Genomic DNA, 18,389 nt, shown 5'->3' on the forward strand with positions numbered 1-18,389 from the left:
ATTTAATTAATCCAAATTTATATCAAACTGGGTTAACCATGTGCTCCCTCCCTGGTGAAACAGATATGCCTGCTTACACCCATGAAAGTCTCATAGTTTAGAAGCAAACAAAGCTAAGGTTAAGTTTCATGCTAAATGCAATGAAAACTAAATCAAAATAAAGAAGGCTAATCAGATAATGATAAAGCAAATCATCTCCATATGCCGAGAAAAACTACACTCTTGAAAAAAAAATTGTAGAATGCCTTAACCAAGTGGAGTTGTGAGAAAAGTCATGACATACAGGAGAGATAAGATTAGTTGAATACAATAGCTACTCAGCAGGCTGTGGGACTAATGATAATACTTTTTTCATATAAGCATATTTAATTTGGAGTTTTGATGGGATTTGATGCATTAATAAAAGATTTTCCTACTCTGCATAATACCAAGATGAGACTAATGATAATGACCCACACGGGTCCTTTAATAAATGGGGCCTGTAACTATTCAACCTCTTTACTGTGGATCCCATGTATTTTATCACTGGCATGGGATGTTGTTATGATTGATTCCACAGCCTACTACACAGCCAATTAATTCACCTAATCAGACCTATGCAATACAATAAAATTTTTGAAATTATATGGCATACCCACCTTATGGATGTCTTCTTTGGTAGGGGTGTACGGTTTGGTTGGGAGAAAGTACCGAACCATTTTATTATAGAAACTAGACTAGATTAGACTATTTCTTTTATGGTTGGATCCAGCTTTTGATACGGTTTGAGTCATTCTATTTAACTTAATGCAATTAAAACGCCCAAACAATATAAACACCTACATAAATAATAAATATAATTCAATATCATAATAATCGGTTTGTGGTTTGATCTAGTTTCTAAAATTCAGAAAGCTGGACTGAGTCTGAAACTTTGTGGTTTGGTCCAAAGGGGCTTATGCTCCCTATCTCCTGGGCCAAAGCTGAACTGCCTCTCTCTCTCACACATACAGATACAGTAGTCTCTCCTATAAAGGAGAATAGCACATCATAAGCGCGTTTACACGCTTGGACGTATGCATCTGCCACCAAAAAAGCAAGCACCCTCTACCTGTACGCATCATAAGTGGACTGAGGGAAGGAACACAGGACAAGACAGGGCCTTACTCCACCTAATTGTCCATGTTCATTGACCTTTTACCAAAAGGAAAAGATGGAAGCCTCCATGAGCTCCAAAGTATTTCCTGCAATTGGGAGCGAGCTTTGGGTCCATGAGTCCATCCTTGATTTAGAATTGAAAAAAGCTAGCCTGCAATGGAAAGGTCTGTAAAAGAAAGAAAACATCACAATACAGAACTGGAACCAACAAGCCTTTCAGTTCAACTGTTGAAGAACTATTTTTATTATTATTATTATTTTTTTGATGGGTTAGACAGACTTACAGAGATGTTGAGCTCTCGTGAACTGCACAACTGTAATGACAGGCTAGTCATTGTTTCTAACCTGGATCCACTAATATTTTAAAAGCTAAGGGAGCTCAAATCAGGACTCTGGAGTGGAGGATTGGATTATTGGAAGAAGCCCTGTTCCCTGTTTGTTCATGTGACAACAATGAAGAGCTTGGAAAGTTGGACTACTATCTTGTGTGGGGTTGCACCTAGAACTAGAAGATCTATGTGCCAACAAATTTGCCTATTTGGATTTTGTCAAAATATTTCTGCTTTTTCATACTTTATTGGGTGGTTAGAGATGATCCATTGATCTAGCTCTTTATATAAAATTAAAAGAATGAAATAAAGTATTGACACTTATCAATTCATGTGGTAGCAATGGACAATTAGCACAATTTGGAATATTGAGGCCATTCAATTCAATGGTGTTCCTAGTTTGTGGGGGGTGGTTTCAAGGGATTTAGGGTTAGGTGCCACCATTTCGCCATCTGTGTTCAACAGTTTCAGTCATCCATCTGTGTTTTAACCTGCTCTTCACAGTCAATCTGTGGGCCACCTCCTCACAGAAAGGGGACAAAAGGCAAACTTGAGAAATGGGTCGTATCCCAGGTAAACTGGGTCGGGTCAGGTTGGAGGTGCCCGGGTTGACAAGACCAAGGCATATGTGCAACCCGGAAACCCAGAAGAGAAAGTTAAAGCACAAAGGAATAAAAATGGGTTGGTTGCAGAATATGTTTTTCCTTAAGACAGATAAGGGCAAAATAGTGGTTACTGGAAGCCTGTAATGTTTAGTGCGGATTAATGCCAATCTATATCCAGACCAAACAGCTGCACAAGAGAAGCAGTTAAGGATCTAATTCTCTTAATCCGAACCTTAGGCTCAGTTTGGAAAGAGTACAAATATAAATATATATAGTGTAAATACATATAAATTATAAGATTTTGCACTCTATATATTTGCATTTGTACTCCTTTCAAACTGAGTCCTACTAACTAGTAAGTAGTGGTATTCATTAAAAAGCCAAAAAATGAATGAAAACCAGGATTTAGTTCCGATTAAACTAAAAGAAAAATCAGTAGTTAACCTAACCAATTGATATATTATAAATGTAAAAACCCATAAATTGAATTGATCAAAATCCAAACCGATCAATCACCTGGCCGATTGATTCAGTTCAATGTCAGTTTGAAATATTACCAAAAAAATTGGAGACCGATTTGATTTCAAAAATATACCCATAATTTGATTATGCCAATCCTCATTGTCATTGAAGCGGGTTAACCAGATTAAGTTGATCCATAATCCTAGGGGTGTCTACTGTTTGGTTAACTGAATCATGGGCAATTTTTGCAAACTGAATTGGTCCTACCAGTTAATCATTTTATTGGTTTTTGATCGGTTTGATTCTTCCATTTTTTGATTTTTTATATTTATAATATATATTATATAAATATATGTATAATATTATATTATAAATAATAAACGATATATAATATATTATAAATACTATAAAAATATATAATATATAAAAAACATGTGACATATATTTAATAATATAAAAAATATACATAACCAAAAACTAAACCAATCTTTCGATTTTTTAAAAATACCCAATTAAAACCAAACCAATCGATTCGATTAATCACATTTTCCAATTCGATTTTCTCGATTCAATAGACTATAATACTTTTACTTAACATCAATCAATCCAGATTAGTGGATTAATAACTCCTATTTCCTCTTCCACTATCGTCCTCTAATAGCGACATTCTAATTACAAGATGTCCTCCAGACAGACCGAACCTCATCACCGACGTCACCAACCGCATGCTGATGTACGGCAAGATGTCCTCCACGGGCGGGGCCCACAGGACGAAAGTACGTACAAAACACACGAAATCAAATTCTCGGGAGAATACGAGAGATAGGAAAATATATAAAAAAAGAAGGGATTGTCTGGGATGGGATCACGGGTTGGAAAGGGGTTCGAGAGAGTAATTAATGAATGTTCTTCGGTTCTTTTCCAAGGGGTGGGACCCACGCAGTGCGACTGTGGGAAAAAACTTGACGAGGGATCACGGGAGCTACATGTCAGATGCTGACAAAAAAGGACACATAATTCCAGCTGCCACGTCATACGTCAAAGAGAAAGCCTGCACCACTAAAATATCTCCTTCCTCCCCAAACATAGTCCACAGAAAAGTAAAAACCCACACCACTCAATGACATTTTGCCCCTCTGCTCTGGTTCATTAAAACGGGTTGGGTTAGAATTCAACATGTTTAGGCCTATTCGTGGGCCGGATAATCAGATTGATTGGCCTGGACCGGTCCATTATTTATCATGTTTGGACAAAATTTTAGACCCATAATTCAACCTCTCAGATAGAGTCAAGCTTTCTTAAATAAGTTAATATATAACATATATTAACTTATTATATTATAGATTGGATTTTTTTAGGTTCAGACTAGGTTTTGGGTTTATATAAGGGTCGGGTTTCAATTCAAGACCTAGGCCTGATAGCGGATCAGAATCAGGCACAGGCTTGGACATTTTCTGTTAATAAAAAGGCAAAACCCAGTTAAAATCCGGTCCGGGCTGGTCCGTAAACAGGTCTAAATCAAAAGAACCAGTTTGACGTGGACAATTCAACCCGACCCGGATCAATAGATGAGAGTTGTAGTGGCAATATGGCAATTAAAAGGGAAATGGAAGGGGCATTTTGCCATGAGAGATCTCCATCTCCTTGCATCCATGCCTCCTTGGGATGTTAGCCACTAATAAGGTTTCATGTGATTTCAGCCAGAATCTACAATCTTAGACTAGAGGAGACCAGCTGCCCACTTCTCCATTTGCTTGTTTCCAAAGCGCCATGGCCGTACTTCTGTAATAACAAAACTATCCCCAATTCCCTATTTGAGTTTGAGCTTAATTACCTCCCGAGCTATCATATTAAATTACCACACTAGTACCCACCCTTGAATCCTATTTCTTGGCAGAAACCCATGATCCTCTATATTGGATGGCCGATGCAAGACACACGTGTCAATCTAGATCATCGAGTATCAAATTTACCAAAAGACCAGGAAATTCTCATGGGAATTACGATAGAAACCTTGTCAAACCACCAACAGGGCACGCGAACTACAAAAAATGGTTTCCCTCACAAAAAATAAAAAATGGCGAAGAACGAGAGCACGTGAACCATGAAACAAAAGAGGATATTACGGTCATTTTATCTGTCTTAAGCTTTCTGAAATTTGAATTGGAGCTCTCAAAAGCTTGGGAATGTTTTCACAGGAGAGGAACAGTCGACTAGATTGAAGTACGAGCAGATATCAGAAGCAAAAGAAAGAGTGGGTAGAGAGTGAGTGAGAGAAGGGGGGGAAAGGAAAAAGCTTCCATGAAGAAGCAAGGTTGTGAGATAGCAGCAGTTGGTATCAACTACAAGATTTACACAAATAAAAGGAGACACCCATTTAAGGTCTTCGACAGAGATGAGCAGCAGCAAGCGGCGGAAGGAGATCAAGAATTGGATGGGCTAGAGAAGGCCAAGGAAACAAAACCCAGGTGCCGGCACGTACTAAAGGACGTAAATTGTCTAGCAAAGCCGTGGGAAATTCTGGCCATTGTTGGCCCGAGCGGTGCTGGCAAGTCGACGCTGCTGGAGATCCTTGCCGGCAAGCTCACGCCTCAGACGTCGTCCATCTTTGTCAATCAGAAGCCCGTCGATAAGGCTCGGTTCAAGAAGATATCAGGGTATGTCACACAAAAAGATACGCTCTTTCCTCTCCTCACCGTGGAAGAGACGCTCATGTTCAGTGCCAAGCTCCGGTTGAGGCTGCCACGTTCACAGCTGAGCTCCAGGGTGAAGTCATTGATGGAGGAGCTAGGCCTGAGCCATGTCGCGGGGGCCCGAATAGGCGACGATCGAGTTCGTGGCATCTCAGGTGGTGAGAAGCGACGTGTGTCGATTGGCGTCGACGTAATACACGACCCCAAAGTGTTGATCCTCGACGAACCCACGTCGGGGTTGGACAGCACGTCAGCTCTCCAAATCATCGACATGCTGAAGACCATGGCTGAGACGAGGGGTAGGACGATAATTCTCAGTGTTCATCAGCCTGGGTTCCGAATCGTGAAGCTCTTCAACTCAGTTCTTTTGTTGGCCAATGGCTGTGTCCTGTACCACGGGGCTGTAGATCAGCTGAGCATGCATTTACGGTCCATGGGTTTGCAACTCCCCCTTCAGGTTAATGTCGTCGAATACGCCATTGATGCCATTGAAACCCTTCAACAACAGCAACGAGAACAACCACAATTGCCGCAACCACCCAGGAGAGGGGATGAAGGTGAGTTCAGAAGTGGTAGGTTCACTCTGCAGCAGCTGTTTCAACAATCTAAGGTAGTTGACGAAGAAGTAGTTAATGTTGGGATCGATGTTCCTTGCGGTTTTGCTAACTCTAGATTACGAGAAACGATTGTGCTGACACATAGGTTCTCAAAGAACATCTTTCGAACCAAGGAGCTCTTTGCCTGTAGAACAATTCAAATGCTGATAGCCGGGCTGGTCTTGGGTTCAATCTTTTATGATCTGAAAGATGATCTTATGGGTGCCGAAGAAAGAGTAGGTCTGTTTGCATTTACATTGACATTCTTGTTATCTTCCACCACAGAAGCTCTACCCATTTTCCTGCAAGAGAGGGAGATCTTGATGAGGGAGACAGCCTGTGGAAGTTATAGGATCTCATCTTATGCAATCGCCAATGGGCTTGTTTTCCTGCCATTTCTTCTCATCCTGGCTCTGTTATTTTCCATTCCACTGTATTGGTTGGTGGGGCTTAATCGGAACTTCACGGCATTCATGTATTTCCTGCTATTGATCTGGTTGATACTCTACACAGCAAATTCGGTTGTGGTTTGTTTCAGCGCCCTTGTGCCAAATTTCATCATTGGTAACTCGGTGGTATCTGGCGTTTTGGGGTCATTCTTCCTGTTCTCCGGCTACTTCATATCAAAGAATGAGATTCCAAATTATTGGATCTTCATGCATTACATTTCGGTTTTCAAGTATCCTTTTGAAGGGTTCTTGCTAAATGAGTTCTCTGGTTCAGGGAAATGCTTTGATTACATGTTTGGTACTTGTGTCATAAGTGGTGAGGATGTTCTTAGAGAAGAAGGGTTTGGAAATGCGAGTAAGTGGAGGAACGTTGTGCTCGTGATTTGCTTCATCCTGGTTTACAGATTAATTGCTTATGTCATACTTAGATGTAGGTGCTCTCGGAGGAGTCTCAAGAAGAGTTTGGCTTGAACTCTTTCTTTCTGTGAATATTGTTGGGAATTTACATAAAGTAGTCTTTCAGAAACAAGTCTCATTTCAGTAAACATGAAATGTAATAAGAGCAAATTTACTAACATGAAAATTTCATTTCTGACATCTCTTTCTCTCTCTCTTCCCTTTGGCTATTCTTTTCTTTGTAGTCTTTTTCATTTCGTTTTCTAAGAAAACAAAAGCAAAAGAGACTTCGACTATATCATCTAAGGGTATTGGTTATGAGCAATGCATGGACTGTTTTATAAATTCTGACATGTGGCAGAGAATAGTAATTTTACGAAGGCAGAAACAGGAAAAAGAAAAAGAAAAAAAAAAAAGGAAAAGCAATGCATATGATCCACAAGTGAAATTTGTAATTGTGATTGCCAGACTAACGAAATGCATGCAATCCAATAACTTGCCTGACCAGCTCAGGCGCTTAGCTTATTAAGCAGCAATGAAAACAGTGCAAATGTTTTCCCTCCAAACAAGGTGTTTTGCCAATTTTTGAAAGCTAACATCTTATTTTTCTAATAGTTTTCATTACACCAAGACAAAAGTGATTTTGCTAATTACACTAGTTTCTTACACAGTTTCTAGTTTTGGGGAAAAGGAAAACAAAAGAAGAAAATGGAGATGAGCAGCTTTGTCATATGCAGCCTGTCAATGGCCAATAAACGAACTTCTGGTGTATGGGTTCACCAAGCGGAAGAGAAAAGTCCAGTGGTCCACCATTCTTGGCATTAACAAACAGCCCAAGACTATTTGTCTGGTAGTAAATCATGCTGTCTAGGGAACTTACACAGTTGAAGTTTTGTTCATAGCCCAGGGCTATGCCCATTGTTCGATAAATGGTAATAATTATATTCATAATCTAAAGGAGATTATGAATTTGAGCCCTCTGTTTCATAGCTCAGTTTTGTTGCTGGAAATCAAACTCTGGATCTACAAAAAACTTCCGGTGACCTGAGAGAAAACCAAGGCTATATTGCTAATTATGAGAAGAAAAATATGAGGCAGAGAGAAAAATAAGACAAACTATGCCACAGAAAATTGCTTTGTGTGCTCGATGTATACACTGACATTCAATCCAAAGAAATTAATAGGTGAAAGTAAGTCCAATGTTGAAAGGAAGATATAACGCCTGAACCAGACGAAACCATAAAGAAAAGGAGAGTAGAAGGAAAAGAAAAAAACACTTCCAACTAAGCAAAAGAAACATGCATCATTCAGCAAGTGGCACAGATGTGTAATGCACCTTCAATCAAAGGACCCACCAAAGAAGGCCCTGCAGACCCCAGAACAAGCCCAATAATGTGATCCTGACCACAAATACGTGGACTTTTCCTTTCTTTGGACAAATTGTTGTCTGCCAGTATTTTCTAAAGCATCCACGTGGAATGTAATAATTTATTTGGTCACTTGATTCTGACCACTCAATTCATTTAAACAAACCAACTTGTTAATCCCAATTTAACTAATAAACGAGGGTTAAATGATTCTGTTATCCAAGAAAAGAAAATGTGAAATAATGTGTGCAGTATTTGTAAAGCAAAAGACAAAGGATACAGATGTCCTAGAAAAGTTTCTACCCAGTCCATCTACTTTATAGCCTCATACTTTGTTTCTTTTTCTTTATTCAATCAAGATATAATTATAAAAGTAGCCCATCATTATAGGGTATGAATCTCAAACGCTTACTCTTAGGTTCTATAGATACTAAATATGGCAGCTTGCCAAATATCACATGATGTTAAGCAGTCCAGATGCTTTAGCAGACAAATAGCTAATTATTATATTAGTTTCATATAGTATGCAAATTTACATTGTGGTTATCTCATAATAAAGAAGCAATACCCACTTTAATTTTGCTCTGCATGTTCTTGGAATTCTTTTAAGAGATCTATGATAGCTTGATTGTCACAACCAGGTTATTAATGGATCAATTCACCCAATTACATGATCCAATTGAATCTGATCATAGAAGAAATGAGAAAATAATATAGGTCCAGTTGGGTACTATTAGGGTCAAGTAGGGAGATTTCCACATAAAACTACCTATTTCTGCCATGTGCAGGGATCTTGTGGCAGATACACTGAATAGCACATATGTTCAATCACACTCCATATCATCCTTATGTCACAACTTGTATTGGTAGTATTTAGTTATTTACAATTAGTATTAGCCACTCAAAGTACTAAATTTTTAATATAAAAAGAATGGTTAATTTTGCATACTTGGCAAGGTACTTCGAGTCAAATTTTCCATGAAAAGAGGGTGGGCGAGGAATTTAGGAATGTGTAACATTCTTAAATCATCTAGGAAAGCTTACTAAACAACCCAACTAGCATAGCCACCCATTACCTACATGCATACTTTTAGGTTTATATGTTGTTCTTTGTTTTATTTTTTTTTAGGTTTATATGCCAATATATGGCTTCCACTAGGAAATTTCACATGTTTAAACTTATATTTCATAAACAAAATGAAACTTTTCTGAAACTGACATCCTTGATTAGTTGATTATGAGAAAACCACACTCAGTCTGATACATACCCTACCTCTTGACATCCCATTCACATTGATGGTCCATAACAATGACCTTATAACCACCATATGCATGTATTCTGGTAAAATACTGAGGTTTGGTGCTAGAGTATATGGATCAGTTTACTATAATATTAGCAATGAAATGGATCTCAACGGTGATGTAGAACTAATTACAAACAATTGCTTGCATGAACGATGACCAAGGAGTAAACCTTTTCCTCCTCCACATGGAAACTATGATTTTATTCCAAAGGAACATAAATCCATCCTAATTTCAAGTGTTCTTTTGGTTGAATAATTTAAATTCTTAGGGAATACTTTGAAGGGCATTATATTTACAACTGGAAATTACATCTTATGTAGCCAATCCCAGCCATAGGTCTACTGATTTCTAAACATACCAAATCATGGAAGAATTTAGTTTCCATCTCCATCTTGGACATAAAATGCTAATTATGGGTCAAGTAGGCATCCACTACAGGTGACCAGATGAATGGATTCTTTACATCAAGTTGATATTGTGCCTAAGAAACTGAGAATCACTTGTCATTGGTAGAAACTGAGAGAATGGAGCAGTACTTGCAATCTTCTCAGGACCAATAGGAATTGGTAACTAAACTAGAGCAGAATTGCTTGCTGTGTTACAAGGCTTTAGGCTGGGCAAATTACTGAAATTTAGAAAAATGATTGTGGGGGTAGGGAGGTATTCAAAGGTCAAGGTTCTTGACAATAAAGACAAGTGATGAGGCGGATCTTGCAACTACCATGGACACAGAACAGCTAATAGTTCAGCAGATTCAATGGTAAAACAAGGGGTAAATATGACACAATTGTTTTAGGAAAATGTACAACAATGATGTAAAAGAAAAGGGGTTGGATACTTCTACTAGTCCCCAACATTATTTGTATACTACTCTGAATGTACTATTCTTTTCTCATAATTAATAGAATTCTCAACTGTAAACAATAAAAGAAACCATCAGAACTATTCAAACTTAATCTAATAACAGAACAAAATTTTGTATGGTCAATCTCATAATTTTGTAAAATTGTTTCACTCTCCCTGCTTTATACTACTCAATTGCTCTAACTACTGCGTATGCTTAGCAGTTGTCCCACCTAAATCCTACAATAGCCTTTCTTCTATCAAAAGATCACAACTTGTTATGCGGTAGTGGTGGTGGTGGTGTTGTTAAACAGCTTCCATTTATATAAACACCATTTCCTTCCAAGTAGGAAAATTAAAACCTCACTAAAATGCCTAGGGGGGAAAGACCTCTGAGATAAGGAGTAATAGATAGAGGGGGAAACATACTGATAGGGAACATGATTGGAAATATATGTATATCATGGTGGAGTGGTTATGTTTGCCTATCTTTGTGAACAATGGTGGTAAACCATGAATAGAATTAGTACCTACATCAAGATCTCAAATCATTTGAAGATAAAGTTGCCAAATCTACAATTTAGCTTGTGAAGAAGCTACAAGTGAAATGGTTGTAAACTTAGCAAGTAGCACCTTGTCTCCTTTTTCTGCTAGTTTGGATTTGAAGTTCGTACACAAAGGCTGCAGGAAGTTACAAGTTTTGGAACACATTAGAGGAATTTGTCAAGCAACTTCCCTAATAATATATTGCTCTTTCCATTATTAAGTCAAACATATATTACAAAACTAATGCCATAATCTGTGAATTTTTATTTATCAGATTTGAGAGGTAAAATATACAATGGGTTATGATAAACGAACCTCTCAAGTTCAAAATTGCGCTTATGTCAAAAAGGGAGAGTACAAAGTTATACATCATGAGTTCTTTACACAACCAATGTCACAAAATAGACTTAGATAACACCGTAAGAATTCACTCCAGCTCTAAAATAGACCTCACATCCTGGAATTCCTTGTATGTTTTTGAAGATTCCAATGTCCCATTCCTTCCAGATGGTTTAACATAAAGCAAGAGAAACAATCACAAAATAATCCTCCCTCAGTTAACACTTCTAGGGGTTCTCAAAGTCAATGTTATCTTACACATCCTGCTTGTCACCATCCATACAGCCCAAAATGCCTCAATGATCTATTCCATAATATGCTAGTGAAGAGACGGTATAGAAGAAAATGTTCCAAAATTTGACTCTCCTGAGAAAAGTAAACACTCGTCTATGAAAACTTTTCCTGAGATCAGGTAGTTGTTTCTGAGATCTTAACAGATATTTGAAGAAAAAAGAATTAGTAAGGTGCTTTCTAAATTGATATTAGTATATTACCCAGCTTCAACTAAAGCAAATGCTACTAGTGCACCTTACAAATTCTCTAGGGTGACTGCCAGGATCTATTGCTTAACTAGATCCTATGTGCATATGTGCCTTTTCTACAGGTTCACTGAAGTAGCTATAACCAGATTTAGAGATATCCAATTGATTGCTTGGTTTTTATTATATATGATGAGCGTGTGCTGGTTGACTATGTCAAACCAGTATTTGTGTAATGTGTAATGCCGGAGAAGATGAAAAAAAGGAAAAGGAAATAGCTTCAGTCAAGCATATTTGTTTTAAAGTCCGTAATGAACTGAAGACTTTGGCAGCATGAAGAATACCTTATTTATCAAACATGAACCTTCCACCTATATTTTCTCCTGCATGAAGCCATGCATGGGTAGTAGCTGACTACTTTGTTCTTTACTACAAAACTACAGGCTAGCTTGCAATGGGTTGCCAATGAGAATCATGTCAAAGGATCAACAATTGCATCCAAATTTCCGCTTAGTATTAATTGATCAAATTAAAGCTGACTGCTCTTCTTCCCTCTATTCTGATCTAGATATTCAACAAGAATTGTTCTCAACTTATTTTTTATTATAATAAAGTAATGACTAGAACTATTGAATGAGGACTTAAGTCTAAGAAAAGGGAAGCAAACCCATATTTGTCTCAGCCTATATGGTCATGTGACTGTAAAGATACACCAGTAATTGGATTTTTTGATAAATGACCAGTAATTGGGTTTCATAAATCCATGTAAACCCAGCCCGGTTCCATGGGACTAAAATTGCACCAGCAAGCCCAAGCCTAATAAGTTGAATTTGAGTGTAAAGCTTATGAACCTAAGGCCTATTCAAGCAAGTCCGATAATTTAAATTTGTCCAACTCAAGTCGATTCTATGTGCTGACCAAGAGATTCTCCCAATTAAATCAATTAAAGATTTGATTGCATTTTCAAGTTTTGTCAAATACTGGGAAGATTTTTAAGCTTTAAATAGGCCTTTGTTTGCTTCATCAGCAAGTATTTTTATATTTAGTGTATACTTATTAAGAAATGTAGATCTCAGAGATGTAGTGTTCATCCATAAATGAACTTTGTAAATACTCCTTTGAGAGTGCAATTAGATTATAAATTTCTTCCAATTTATGGTTTGCTGTTCACTCTAAGTTTTTGAAGGTGCTCATTCCTAGAGAAACCTAATGGTGTTGACCATATTAAGTTCTATCTTTATTAATTTGTTGCATATTGTTTGTTAAATTTTTTTTTTTTTGCAAGTTCTCAAATTTCTTATCTGATAGTTATCTTATTCCCTCTTTCTATTACTATTTTTCACCCTTCATTTCCCTTGGTTTCTTACTGAGCTTCTGCCAATTCCTTATAACCATAAAGCTGGCATCTTTTTTAGCTTCAAACACCTATCACTTTTTTTGGATCAATAAAAAGAAGTTTCATTAATGAAAAGAGAAATTACAGAGATTACAGGTTACGAGTAGCCTTGGCTACCCCACTACAATGTAATGTATCCACTATTAGATTGATTTTTCATTCTTACAGTTGAGCCCAGAAACAGTGATCACCGTTTACCCCTTCTTTGGCTAACTGGTCCGCAAATCCATTTTCTGCTAGGGGTCCACTGAATTGATAGCTGCATGTCCTTGGATAGGCTTTTAATCTTTTTGATGTCATGATACGGATGCATTTATCGGGAGGAAATACCACCACAGGCAGCAACAGTTATCCGGTGTTCTCATCCTATCTAATTCGGCAACAACAGTATTCTTATCAATTCAGCAAATTATTATCTTATTAGATTAGATTGCCTTATCTTATTAGATTAGAATTAAGAGAGACTTATCTTATCTTATCAGTCTTATCTTATCAAGATAGAATAGATTGCCTTATCCTATTAGATTAGAATTAAGAGAAGCTTGGCTTATCTTATCTTATCAGTCTTATCTTATCAAGATAGAGTCTCCCTAAGAGCAGGACTCTTACCTCTTATAATCTTCTATTTAATGAGTTGCTATTATTCAATAAAGGCATCGAATATTCAGTCAAGAAGAGAGTAAGGAGGGTTGGTGATCTCTTGAACAAATCACCATCAAAGCGCCAAGATAGGTACCTCAAGAAAAGGGAGGGACAAGGGGAAACAAGAGGGTTTTTCCATGGACCGACCCGTGATGAGATCCTATTCCCGGGCCCTTAACATGTCATTTCTGAATTGCCAGGGTGTGCTGTCATTTTGCTTTAGCCAACCAATGATCACTTTGGAATCACCTTGCACAACCAGCTTTTCCACCCTGAGCTCCTTAGCTTTTTATATCCCATGTACCATTGCCTTCATTTCAGCTGTAGTGCAATTTCCGATTCCAATGGGACCTGAAAACAGCCCCAACACAATTCCTCTTTCATTTCTTATAGCCCCTCCAACTCCAGATCTTCCTGGGTTACCAAAACTGCTGCCATTAAAGTTTAATTTGATAAAAGCTGGTTCAGGGGGCACCCAATCCTTCAGGATCTTCAATTTTACCGAGGAAGAGGTAGCAACTAACCTCCAATTCCTAATTATATTATCCACTGTAAAATTGGAAAATAAATTCAGTGTTTTCACCCACGAAGTCACCTTCATCCACTGTAAAATCCCTATCACTTTTCTAAATCCTAGTAGCCTTCTTTTATTCATTAAACCATCCTATAGAGACTATTTAAAATCCCTTTTTAAGAAGAAGACTATTTTAAAGTATTTTACCAACCTTTCAGTTCTATTTTCTCTTACTTATTTGATTACCAAAACAAACAAATTGAGGGTCTTGTGGTCTGTCTATTTCAGCCATTACCATTGGTGGTTGTTTGGGGACTGGCATCAATTGCCATACATATACATGTATATGGTTTCTCAACCCATTTAGTTCATAGCAAAAAAATACTAGAATACCCACTATGAAGTTGATCTGATTTTGATTAACTAGAGCTATCCATCAATCTAGAATAATATCCAAACGTGTTATCCTATTGCAGAAATAGTTGGTATTTCCTTATGACAATGGGAAGTTATTTCCAATTCCATTGGTTCCTCACATATCTCCATGGCTGAATATCCAACTGCGGGGACATATCCAGATAGCTTCATCTGTTCTACGAGTATCTTTAAAAGTGCAAAGATTTCCTTTCTCTGAGGGTGGCTTTTGTCTTTCACCATGAACACATGAACCTGGCTCTGTATTTTGATCCAACTGCACCCTGGCTGCTTAACAACCCCACGCTGTCTCATGATCTTCCTTACTCTCATGGCATCCCCCCACCTTCCAAGCTCTGCATACATGTTTGAGAGAAGAACATATGGACCTGAGTTCTTGGGATCGAGCTCCAGGAGTTTCTCTGCCACATTTTTTCCCATTTCAATGTTACCATGAACTTTACAGGCAGCAAGCAAGGATCCCCAGAGAACAGTATCAGGCTGCATTGGCATGTTATCAATGAACTGCTTTGCTTCATCAAGGAAACCAGCTCGACCTAGTAAATCAACCATACACGTATAGTGATCTTTGGATGGTACCAAACCATAATCCGAACTAATTGAATTAAAATACTGGCGTCCCTCATCAATCAGGCCTACATGGCTACAGGCACATAGAACTCCAATCATTGTTACATGGTCTGGTTTTTCTCCAGATGACAACATTTTCTTGAAGAGGCCAACAGCTTCACTCCCACGACCATTTTGCGCATACCCCACAATCATGGCATTCCATGAAACACGATCTCTTTCTACCATATTTTCAAATACATATAACCCATCTTCGATTGATCCACACTTTGTGTACATATCCACAAGGGAATTTCCAACAAATATATCCGACTCTGGGCCAGACTGAAACCTGAAACCATGTTTCAGGACATGACTATGAACCTGCCTTCCAAGCTGCAGGTCAGCAAGGTTTGCACATGCATTAAGGACATTTCCAAATGTGTAATGAGTTGGCCAAACTGATTCTCTCTTCAATAGACAGAACAGTCCCAATGCCTCTTCATTCTCCCCACTCTGAGTATAACCTGCAATAAGTGCATTCCAAGATACCGCATTCCTCACTGTCATCTTTGTAAACATTAACCTTGCAGCTTTGACACTTGCTGCCTTTGCATAACCACTAACCAAGGAGGTCTCTGACACCACATTTCTAATTGGCATCCTGTCAAAAACCCACCTTGCTTCATTAATTTTTCCACATTTTGCATACATATCAACCAATGCATTGCCTAATACCACATCATCTCTGAACTCATCAGACTTGACCACACAGGCGTGAATTTGTGAACCTTCTCTAATCGCTGACAAGCTTGCGCAGGCACTGACCACACTTGCTAGTGTAACTTCATCTGGCTCAACCCCAGAGCCCATCATCCTCAAAAAGATTCTTAGAGCCTCATTAGCTGGACCATTCTGCTCATAACATGTGATCAAGCTATTCCAGGAGACTATGTTTCTCTCTGTCATCTCATCAAAAACCTTTTGCGAATCAACTACATTCCCACACTTGGAGTACATATCAATAAGCGCAGACCCCATATATACATCAGATATATATGGGGATTTTGACATCAAACAGTGAATTTGAGAGCCCATTTTTAAATCCATTAGCCCCGAACAAGCACTGAGAGCACTGGCAAACGAGTATTCATTGAGTACGAAATCCTCACTGTGCATATTAATAAAGAATTCCAGGGATTCTTCAAAGCGATCATGTTGAGCAAAACCTGATACCATTGAGTTCCAAGAGCATTGGTCAGGTTCGGGCATCGTTCTAAAGAGATTCAAAGCTTCATCAACAAAACCCAATTTTGTAAAAGCACTTATTATCGTATTCCATGTGAAGGTATTCTTCTGGCGCATTCTTCCGAACAAGTTTTTGGCATCATCTATACAGCCACATTTGGCATACGCATCAATTAACCGATTCTGAATGAAAATTTCAGAAGCAAATCGGGTCTTCATGACACGGGCATGGACACGACGCCCGTCTCGCAGAGACTTCGACTGTATGCATAAATCCAAGAGTTTGGCGAATGTCGTCGAGTTGGGTAGAGAAAGGTCCCCAACAAGATGTCGAAATGATCCATATCTTGCCATTCCATCGTTCCTCAAAGGGAAGACTACTTTACGAGTGCTTTTTGCTCCAGATGCGAAATATTGACAAGGGATTTAGAAGCCAAATAGAAATGCCTGACCAAGCAACGAAAGAAAAGTCCCCGGTGTCGAGCAGCATTAGAGAAATTGAATTCCTGGCCCCTCCCTTTCGTTTTGCTTAGTGCTTAGTTGCTTGCCACTTTTATGGTACCGGTTAGGGGTGAGCATGGGCCGGGGTTCGGTTCGGTTACATGGCAGAGGGGCTGTGAAGGTCGGTTTAAAGGTTGGTTCTGGCTTTAGTTTGTGTCTACTTATGTAACTTGTACTTTTTTAATTCTCACCCTTTGAAAAAGCATGTTCTTTAAAAATTTAATTTTTAATAAAATAATATATAGTTTTAAATTTATATTATATTATCGATTAAATTGAATAGCTTGATATATAGATTATCATTGATTAAAAACTTATAAATTAAATTTAAACTTTGTAAATATTACCTTTTACACTATTTATTATACACGTTCAAATATTATAATGAAAACAAATGATCAAATCACTTGAATAACTCAATGGTCAAGTGAGACCATGGCCTTTGTAACCACAAATGTTTGGGTTCAAATCTTCACATCCTCAAAAGTATTTTAAGGTTTATTTCAAGGCAAGTTCAGTTCCACCAAACCTGATTTATCGGGTTGGTTTGGGTAGGGTAAACCCCTAGACCTTACAATCGGCCTAGATGGGGTCGATTCCAAGAATTTGGAACCAGACCCTATCCCGTAATAAATTGGGTAGGGTCAGTTCGAGGTTGGTTACAGGTAGAACCTACCCATTTGCTCACTCCTAATACCGATTGATTAGTTACAAATTTTCCAATCTCATACACTTTTTTGGGTATCATAGTTGAACCCAATTTTTTAATATGACATTTGTTATAATTTCCTTGAACCTTTTGAAAAGGCCACATCTTTGTTAAAAACTAAAAATAAGGGAAAATTCCCAATCAGTACCCTGTACTTTGGCTCGAGTGACAATTTGGTCCCCAAACTTTAAAATGCGACAATCCAGTACCCGAGCTTTCAAAATGTGACAATCCAATACCCAAACTTTCAAAATGTAACAAGCCAGTACCTGTCGTTAATTAGTCCGTTAATCAGTTATTAAGTGACATTTGAAAAGTCAAAAATACCCTTCTAATGCCATCTAATTCTCTTTATCAACCATCCAAATGTTGACAAAAAATTGAACAATCCCAAATTCTAGATTCTTCTAAACAATCACCAACTTTTTTTTAATAGAAGAGGCATGGATTTGGGACTGCTCAGTTTTTTGTCAACAATTGGATGGTTGATAAAGAGAATTAACGGCTGATTAACGGACTGATTAACAACAGGTACTGGCTTATCACATTTTGAAAGTTTAGGTACTGGATTGTCTCATTTTGAAAGTTCGGTTACTAGATTGTCGCATTTTAAAGTCCAAGGACCAAAATGTCACTCGAGCCAAAGTGCATGGTACTAATCGGGAATTTTCCCTAAAAATAATAATTGAACTAAAAATAACCTAATATTATATTTTATGGACAATTACTTTAGTAGCAACATAACATTCAAATCAACCTTACTAATAGATACATTATAAATTTGGTAAGGTGGCATTTGATAAATCTGAAATTTGAAACCTAAAAAGTTAAAAAGATATTATCCAAGTC

At 37.9% G+C, this 18,389-nt stretch overlaps 2 protein-coding genes across 2 annotated transcripts; one reads left to right on the plus strand and one right to left on the minus strand.

The window, feature by feature from the left end:
- Window positions 1-4,617: 4,617 nt before the first annotated feature.
- Window positions 4,618-6,868, plus strand: LOC148851802 (ABC transporter G family member 5-like). The gene has a single exon (XM_088942570.1). It carries the CDS (start codon window positions 4,835-4,837, stop codon window positions 6,740-6,742), a length of 1,908 nt encoding a protein of 635 aa, XP_088798696.1. The 5' UTR covers window positions 4,618-4,834; the 3' UTR covers window positions 6,743-6,868.
- A 7,483-nt stretch (window positions 6,869-14,351) lies between these two features.
- On the minus strand, window positions 14,352-16,954 carry SLO2 (Pentatricopeptide repeat (PPR) superfamily protein). The gene has a single exon (XM_088943396.1). It carries the CDS (start codon window positions 16,682-16,684, stop codon window positions 14,561-14,563), a length of 2,124 nt encoding a protein of 707 aa, XP_088799522.1. The 5' UTR covers window positions 16,685-16,954; the 3' UTR covers window positions 14,352-14,560.
- Window positions 16,955-18,389: the final 1,435 nt, after the last annotated feature.

Source organism: Nelumbo lutea, chromosome 5 (genome assembly GCF_056320005.1).
Source record: "Nelumbo lutea isolate HS-2025 chromosome 5, American lotus-T2T, whole genome shotgun sequence".
NCBI lineage: Eukaryota > Viridiplantae > Streptophyta > Magnoliopsida > Proteales > Nelumbonaceae > Nelumbo > Nelumbo lutea.